This window comes from Olea europaea, unplaced genomic scaffold (assembly GCF_002742605.1).
Source record: "Olea europaea var. sylvestris unplaced genomic scaffold, O_europaea_v1 scaffold1839, whole genome shotgun sequence".
Taxonomy (NCBI): Eukaryota; Viridiplantae; Streptophyta; class Magnoliopsida; order Lamiales; family Oleaceae; genus Olea; species Olea europaea.
In genome coordinates, this window is record NW_019236161.1 from 17464 (window position 1) to 26039 (window position 8576).

At 35.8% G+C, this 8576-nt stretch overlaps 2 protein-coding genes across 3 annotated transcripts in view; one reads left to right on the forward strand and one right to left on the reverse strand.

Annotated features, from left to right (window-relative positions):
• Nucleotides 1-579: 579 nt before the first annotated feature.
• LOC111378614 (probable calcium-binding protein CML21) lies at nt 580-4187 on the forward strand. The gene is made up of 5 exons (XM_023001843.1): nt 580-883; nt 1645-1880; nt 2062-2264; nt 3151-3325; nt 3795-4187. Exons 2-5 carry the CDS (start codon nt 1685-1687, stop codon nt 3908-3910), a joined length of 690 nt encoding a protein of 229 aa, XP_022857611.1. The 5' UTR covers nt 580-883; nt 1645-1684; the 3' UTR covers nt 3911-4187.
• A 760-nt stretch (nt 4188-4947) lies between these two features.
• Nucleotides 4948-8576, reverse strand: part of LOC111378615 (KH domain-containing protein At5g56140-like) — a 7255-nt gene continuing 3626 nt past the window's right edge. Inside the window, exons 3-7 of one of the 2 annotated variants that reach the window (XM_023001844.1) lie at nt 7801-7949; nt 7023-7142; nt 6820-6936; nt 5837-5980; nt 4948-5555 (exon numbers count right to left, since the gene is read on the reverse strand). In XM_023001844.1, coding sequence (XP_022857612.1) covers nt 5403-5555; nt 5837-5980; nt 6820-6936; nt 7023-7142; nt 7801-7949 — 683 coding nt within the window. In that variant the 3' untranslated portion in view covers nt 4948-5402. The remainder of the gene's footprint in view (nt 5556-5836; nt 5981-6819; nt 6937-7022; nt 7143-7800; nt 7950-8576) is intronic. The other variant, XM_023001845.1, reaches the window with a different exon arrangement.

The following is an 8576-nucleotide window of genomic DNA, read 5'->3' on the forward strand; positions in this document are numbered from 1 at the left end:
TCATTGTTAAAAATGAAGAGAAAAGAAAAAAGGTAGTTGAAAGAATGGTGAGCGGTCATCGAAATAGTCGCTGGAACGGTCATCAGAACCATCGACGGGAGGTCATCGGAATATTCGTCGCAAAGGAATTGTTGTCGGAGAAGTCGCCGGAGGTGGGGTGGGGGTGGGGTCAATGGAGCAATTGTTGGAGGTGGGATGTAGAGAGAAAGAGAGGTGTAATGTGATGGATGGATGTGTTAGAGTGGGGTACGTTAATTATATTATATTATAATTAAATGTTTAACAAATTTAATTATCACTTGATTTTTGAAAGAGTTTTAAAAGTTTGTTACTTTTGAAATGTAATGCTTAAATGGAAAATTTATACGGTGTTCCCTAACTAATTACTATTCATACTTATCTAAATTCCAATGATTAAAAGTATCTAAGTGTCATAGTTTTCTGATTTAGTTATCACCGGACTTCAAACATAATAACATGTAAAAACAACTTAAGATAAATAAGTTAATCCCAAAAAATAAAAAATTGTTAACTTATAAATTAAAAATTTGAAGCTCATAAACAAACGGAACGCTAATGCCTAGATCGTGAAGCGCCACATTACGTAGTGGGCGCAGCGCAAAACGTGGAGATTAACATAAACAAATCAATGGGGACCCATAATTTATAAATTAACAAAGCCCTTCGCCGGCCAAATTCGGATTTCAACGCCTTATAAATTTTTCAGAAATCTTCAATTTCGAGAAAATTTTCATATCATTTATCAGTTATATATGTTTCCGCTTGATTTTGATTAAAATATAAACAAGAAAGGCTGGTGATCCTGTCTGTTTATATTAAGCTACGACGAATCAGGTTTTTGTGTATTTGGCTTCATTCAAAGGTAATCAGGTCATCCCTTTTGTAGATTTCTTTTTTGTCTGTGGTTCTATATTGTGGATTTAGATTTAAATTTTTGTTCTAATATTCTATGTAGCTGTAGAAGATCAGTTCTTCTTCCGTTTGACTGCTGGAATACATAGGAAAAATTGCTGAAAATATGTTTACTACGCACTTTACCTTTAGCTAATGAAAATAAAGGAGTGCTAGTAGAAAAACTTGGTTTCGTTAAGAGATTATCTTTAAACTGATCTGGCTTTAGAAATGATTAAGCTTCTCCGACTAAACTAATCTCGTTCGGCAATAAAATTATGTTAAATTTTCCATTATGCGTGAGATCCTCTGTTTGCAAAATGCAATTCCGTTTCAGGTTGGTGGTTGGAAGTTAAAATAGTATGCGATAGATTTTTTGTTCAGATATCTTATTATTCAACTGTTCAGAACCCCAATATGATGTGAATGTAAATCCTCTTAATTTTTGAGGGGTGGGGTGAGAATCATCGTTAGTTTGAGCTGACTGAAGATACCTTTGAAGTTGTATGGAAATTATGGACATATAATTGTGATTTGTGAATGAATACGTGAAAGATAATGTTTAGTTGTTAACAAAATTTACTTTCTAGAAAAGTATCTTATAAGCACAACCAAACGTGCTTCCTGGTGCCCGGTTCCGTCCCTCGTTTTTCGGGGTCACCCATGCACATTTCTCTATTTAAGCCAGTAAGTAGATGTGCCTTTTTAACTCCGTGTACATATTTGGTGCAGGTGCTCTTAACACAATTCCGGTTTGTAGAGGTAATTGACAATGGGAGGTGTACAGGGTAAGAGTGAATCTCCTAATGCTTCAATACCAGAGACAAAGCTCGAGGCCAAAGTGATCGAGGCAATGAAGAGGAGAGAAACTAATGGGAGTTCCTTGAAATCGTTTAACAGCATTATCTTAAAATTTCCCAAAATTGATGAGAGCTTTAGAAAATGCAAAGCTACATTCGAAAAGTTTGGTAGGTGTCCTTTGATTGATAGATAATTAGATGCTGACCACAGATTGCCTTAGTATTAGATATCAGGAGAACCCGCTGGAGGCAGTTTCTTTTTTGTAGATTACTTCGGTAATTCATAATTTGAATAGTGATTTTAATAATGATTTGTTCTCTCTCCCTCTCTCCCTCTATTTCTGCATAGATGAGGATGGAAGTGGTGCGATAGACCCGCAAGAGCTGAAGCACTGTTTCTGCGAATTGGAAATTAATTTCACAGATGAAGAAATCAATGATCTTTTCGAAGCATGTGATATTAATGAGGACAAGGGAATGAATTTCAATGAATTTATCGTCCTTCTTTGCCTTGTCTACCTTCTGAAAGATGATCCTACTGCCTCACATGCTGTATCCTATTGTATTGAGTTTATTTAATCCTCTTGTAGTTCGTATTTACAGCATTTTTCACTAAGCTTAAAAGTAAATGAGAGTTGCTTTTAAGTAAATTTTTATTATTGTAAATGAAAAGAGTCACATATTTTGAAGTCTCTCTTACATTCAAAATAACTTAAATTATTTTCTGTTTTTGACCTTTAAAATAAATTATTTATTTTAAATTAACTTGTTTATGTTAATCTTTTATAAGCTTAGCTTAGGGAAACATCCTGTTAGTAATTTACCTAATTCATGAAATGTGTTGCTATTAACTTGTGTATGCATTAAATAAGCTTGTCTATCTTTCATCTTTGGAGTGTTTTATAGTCCAGCATTGTAAAGATTTCAACTTTTCTTCTTCTTCCACGTGCACATTTTCTTGTTCATACTTGTAAGGTTGCATAAGTTCTCCCTCAATAGAGAACACCGATGCTCTTAGTTTGTCTCATCTACGTTCTTAGTTTTGTTCGGGACGAGAAAGTTATGGAACATATCTTTCTTTTAACGTGGCATTAAAGAAACCATTAGGTCGATCCTATCTTGAAATTTATTTTGGCATGGTCTGAACCCTTATTGGATCCAGGTGTCTTGAAGAACATCTTGAATTTAGAACACATTGAACTTCAAGTTCTCTATTTTTGTTTTCTTCGAGATTAGAAGATGAGGTTACAAAGGAAGGCTCACCGATAGATTCTCTGAATTGTTGGCTCTCTCTTTTGGATATGTTTGCAGATTATGCTTGAGGTTCTGGATATCTGAATGACTCAGAGCGATTTTTATTTATTATTATTATTATTATTTTTTCTGTTATATTCCCTGAATTTACCTTCCTGTCTGTTAATTCCTTGATAATTTATAGAAATCTCGAATTGGAATGCCAAATCTTGAAGCTACTTTTGAAACATTAGTTGATGCATTTGTGTTTTTGGACAAGAACAAGGATGGTTACGTTAGCAAGAATGAGATGGTTGTAGCCATAAATGAAACTACTTCAGGAGAACGATCTTCTGGGAGAATAGCCCTGAAAAGATTTGGTCAGTACTCTATCTGCCCTCCCTCCCTCACGTTGTGAGTGTGTGTGTGTTATATATATGCACAATTTGAACATAGCATGTTCAAATGCAGTAACACAGTGTACAGGCTCTTTCTCACCATTAGATCTTATTAAAACCGAGTTACTGTATTCGACATTTTATATCTAAACTACTGACATCAAAAAAGATCAAAACCACGAGACAAGCTGGATGTACAATTTTTAGCTGTATGCCTTGTTTTTCAAAATGTTATCAATTTACATTCGTAGGTTCATCACAGTCGCACACGTGAAATTTTTAAGATCATGTAAGGAATAATATTATGCACTTTAAGGTTGGTTGTCAACATATCAAAACTCAGGTTCATTTCATGGTATTATCTTCTGGAACTCGACTTTATGGATAAATTTCTTTACATTTATCTACACTCTAGAGCCGCTAACAGCACCCTTCGTCTCTGTTATTTCAGAAGAAATGGACTGGGATAAAAATGGAATGGTGAACTTCAAGGAGTTTCTTTTTGCTTTTACGCGTTGGGTTGGAATTGAAGATGCTGAGGATGACGCTGAGGAAGATGATGTCTGATCCAAGATTTTCAAGTCAGATTCTTCCGTAGCGGAACAGCTTGTTGCCTAGCCAATAATATATGGTAGTTTGACATGAACACGGTATCAGACTCATGGTTTTAAGATTTTGTTCTGTAAATAGACTGCAGATGAAAACCCAACTGGATAAACATTCAATAAGATGAAATGCCACGTATCTGCTGCATTGTTAGGCTGTTTCCTGCAGCAAAGGTGCATTTTTCATGATTTCTTTAATAGATGGATAATAGAAATTTGAACGTTTACTTGTGAGAAAATTACACACGTTTTTTCCTGAGCGAGCTAAAATTCTTACAAAATTGATTTTTCATCAAAGTCACTAGAGCCTTGCTATATGTCCAGAGCCACGTGCGCCCCTAGACGAGCAACTTTGTCCAAGTCGTTATCTAACTTCAGGGAAAAACATTTTCCAAATTTGTACCGAAGCTGATGTGACAACACGAGATTAAACTTTTTTTATTTTTTTCCCCATCTTTCAATAAAGTCGTACCGTGTTATCTGTAAAAATTTTCTATCAAAAAATTCTGTACTTGTAACAATATTGCCAACTTTATGAGGACATAGGCACTTCCAAAGATTAATAAAGGGACCGTTAGGTATGACTTTTACTTTCTACAAAAAAACTATTGAAAAAAGCTATTTTAATTTTTGTTTGTAAATTAACTTTTAAATGAACTTCCTATTCTCAAAGTCATGAAGTGCACTTTCATAAAATTATTCAAACAAATCCGAAATAAAAACAATTTTTGAATCTTAAAAACTCCATTTGACTTCTTAAAAGCCAAGGCCAAATGAGCTCAAACAATGGAAAGTGCGAAATGTTAAAGTTCCGTGACTTGGATTAAACTTCGTCCCAAGTCCTGGAATGGAATTGACCGACACTAATGATCGTCCATATATAAAATATTGATAACCAGAACTTACAAGTAGAAATCAAATAGAATTACATAAGGGTGTTCGTGGAGCGCCCTTCTATGTACCCCAAGAATAACCCAATCAAATAAAATCACAGAACAATTATAATACGATCACGCAGAAACAGAATGCTTTAAAAATCCTTTTAGTTGCAAATCTACAATTGGTACAAAACACGCCAACCCATCTTAAGAGCAGTAGGGTGGATCACTTTGGCATAAAAATCACATTCTTAGACTTGCCCATATCACCAAAACTCTCGATACAAACTTACAACAAATGCAATAAAATAAAATAAATCGTTGGATAGAGAATGTTCTAACCAAACTGCCTTCAGCAACATACGCACACACACCCCCCAGCCCCGAAGGGCCCATTAGTTCGAAATACATTTACTATATCTTCCCAAGCCAAACATAAACACACCTGATATCACATAGAGACAAGTTAGAACTGACACTTAAAAGTGCTGGTGCCCCGATGGCAGTTTGCTGGCACTGCAACATATGCGGCATAGGAAGTGCTGTTTAGCAGCAGAGAAAAATACATAAGCTCGACTACCCCCGAGTTTTTGCTCTCTTCATCCCGAGGCTGTTGTGGAAGGGGGACACAGAACTGGACATTTGAGAGCCATCTTCACGAAGTGTACCATTGATCATTGCAAGTTCCCGCAGCTGCTGCTTCTTATAGAAATCTTGAGATTCATCCTGCTTTTATTTAATTAAGAAATATAAAGATTTACAACAGTGAGTGAGCTTAAAAAGTTTACTTGTAAGTAATTAATAAGTTCTAAGACTAATAAAGTAGTATTGGTCATGGAAGTTACTTTGAAAAAATTAAAGAGTGAGAGTTATTCAAACACGTTGGGAAACAAGCTAGAATACCTTTTTTGAAGCTTAGCCAGACAAGCTCTAAACTTGAGCAGTTAAAATCAGGAGTCAAATATCCTATGGAGAATAAGGTAATGGATTATAATAAGGTCAAAGTTTACCATTGGCTTTAGCAAATCCTCTAGTATCTCACGAGCCTGCATTAGCCGAGCATCAATTACCTCAACTGGCAATTCAGCTTCAACAAGTATGTGAAGAGGTTCATTCAGGTGCTCATAACCCGGTTTCCCTCTCATCATCTCTTCCTTCAGATTTAAAAAAAAAAAAAAGAAAAAGAAAAAAAGACACCCTATTAGATTGCTGAATTGCAACAAGAGCTACCAGGGCCAAATATAAGGAATAGCAATAATGAAAACCGGCACAAAGTTGTACACAGAAATGAGTGCTGATATAGCTAACTTCATTATTTGTCATGGTAAAAAACCAAGATTTTCAACTAACCAAAGGATTTCCCTAATGCTTGCAAGTAACATCTTGAGGAATTTCAATATCAAGAACCAACTGAAGACCTTTGATGTCACAATTAAATCATAGAACGGCCTACTCCGACATTTTCCATAACATGAATTATTTTTATGCTAAACTCAGAATGACGAGCATCAAACTCCACATAATATTGGCAATCTATCTAGGAATCAGAACAACCACAAGAACATCCTCAATAACACACACAAACATTAGGTCAAGAGTTAGCGTTCAAGAAAGAACACCACGAAAATTTAAAGAAACTAGCACCGCACTGAGGAAGCCTGAGTTTGCTCAGTATTGATCAGTAAGTTCACTTCTCCACCAAAGGACAAAATGAACAACGTAGGAAAAACAACAAAAATAACTCATTCCAAAATTTGTCAAGTTACTGTTGACTCGCTTAGCTACTATTCCAGACAAAGCCCAAGCTTGTACAAATATAATCTTTAATTTACAATATAATCAAAAAAGAAGGAAAACAATTTGAAAATGAAAAAAATAACACACACAAAAAAGGTTCCCATTCAGATAAAAGTTGATGAAACTAAATGTCTGCACTAATGCACTATAGACATCATATCTCATCAACACTTAAAGAAAACAATATTAATATTACTCTAGCTGGATCTTTGATGCTGCCTCGCCCTCTGATCAAAACACGACACTCTGTAGTTGCTTCCACTCGCTTAAGAGAGTTTCCTCTAGGACCAAGGAGGCGTCCAACAAAATTGTACTGCAAAATGGAGCATCCAATATCAAATGTGAGATTTGTGGAAAACCTACTCTGTGAAATTAAGAGGAGATAGAGATAAGTAGTACATTAGGATATTGATCCACGGGAACATCAACTCTCATTGTTTGCTTGACAATAAGACCTGATGAGCTACCTTGGGAGCCAAGCCAGTTTGGTGCAGAGGAGGGTTTCACCAATCCTGACATCTGCACATTATATTTCCTAGTATAGTCAGAACAGAAAATATAAAAATATCACACTTTCCTTTCCTTGATTCATTTAGTGCATAACCGTTTATTGTTTCTAATTGAAAAGGGGAAAAATGACCAAATATCTCATTAAGCATTTCAAAAGTCCAGCAGAATACAGCTGCAAAAATGTTCCACCATGCAACTCAACAGATCAAAATTGGAGTTATCAAATGCATGCTACTGGGGACGTGAAACCAGCAATTCAGTTCGGCGCACTTCAACATTAAGCTGCATTATATTTTGCACATAATAAGAGCATATACAATAGCTAGCTAGCAGAACTGTAGCTTTAATGTTAAGTGTCATATAATTCTGAAAACTGGTTAATATATCTTGCGTGTCCAAGGAAAGTTGGCTTATCATAATAAGAGACGCAAATGTAACTATAACGGTGAGATTCCAAATTTGAGATGCTCGCCTAATACTATGTAATCATTCTTGAATTTGTTAGCTTCAACTACCTGTCACGAGAGAAGTGGAACTTAAAAGTTAAAAGCACTATAAAGAAGTAATCAAGTTAGGATGAACGTAAAAAGATTCTGCTGGAGAGCTTCTTAAAAACAGTACAGAATTAGATCAAACAAAGTGTTATGTTAATAGTTAGTATCCATACTTCAGATTGAAAAGGTGATGGCCATCTGTTCACATTAGCTCCTCCATTCGAATACATTCCTCCTGATGCCAGGGGGCTTGCATGTTCAACAAGCCCACTTTGTTCTAATACTGACGCATTCCCCAACAGTGTGGTTACACGCAATATTTCTGCTTCAAAAAGGTCAATTTCCAAGAATAAGATGCACCAGTTAGCATTTGTTAAGAAATTAGTCAGCAGTCACCACAATATGGACAGACAACACGGGTTGTTAACTGGTTAGTTAAAAAACAGTAGCTCTCATTCAAAAGATTGTCTCCTGGGAGAAAAGAAAAAAAATTCCAGAGATGTTAAAAGCTATTGCAACAAATAAGATGAGGATGTCCCAAAAAATAGATTGATGAAGTGCTTAAATGCACAAAGAATAAACATTGAAACCCAATAATTCAACCCGATTACATAGACACGCTCCTATTTCCCGTAGACCCCTGATGTAGGGGACAAAACTGAAAATGAACACTGCTGCACCCCACGGTCTTTCTCAGAAATCCTATTAACTTGCAATAAAATGGCTGTGCGCTTCCTTCACCAGAAAAATAAAGGAAGGCAGAAGAATCTGCTTCCAATGCAGGGACACTTAACACGACCTCTTTTCCTCTAACCAGTTGACAACTTGAACCCTTTTTCTTAAATTCTGTTATCGTTATTATAGTGACTAAGAAGCCCTCCACTAGTTCATAGAGGCTTCGAGTTCATTAGTCAAGTTTTCAAGCAGCTCTTTTTACTGCCGTCCAATA

Bases quoted from the DNA above. Each gene is read 5' to 3' on its own strand.
- LOC111378614 (XM_023001843.1), top strand. From the start codon at position 1,685: ATGGGAGGTGTACAGGGTAAGAGTGAATCTCCTAATGCTTCAATACCA. The intron at 1,881-2,061 runs GTAGGTGTCCTT...ATTTCTGCATAG, and splicing joins AGCTACATTCGAAAAGTTTG to ATGAGGATGGAAGTGGTGCG. The intron at 3,326-3,794 runs GTCAGTACTCTA...CTGTTATTTCAG, and splicing joins AATAGCCCTGAAAAGATTTG to AAGAAATGGACTGGGATAAA.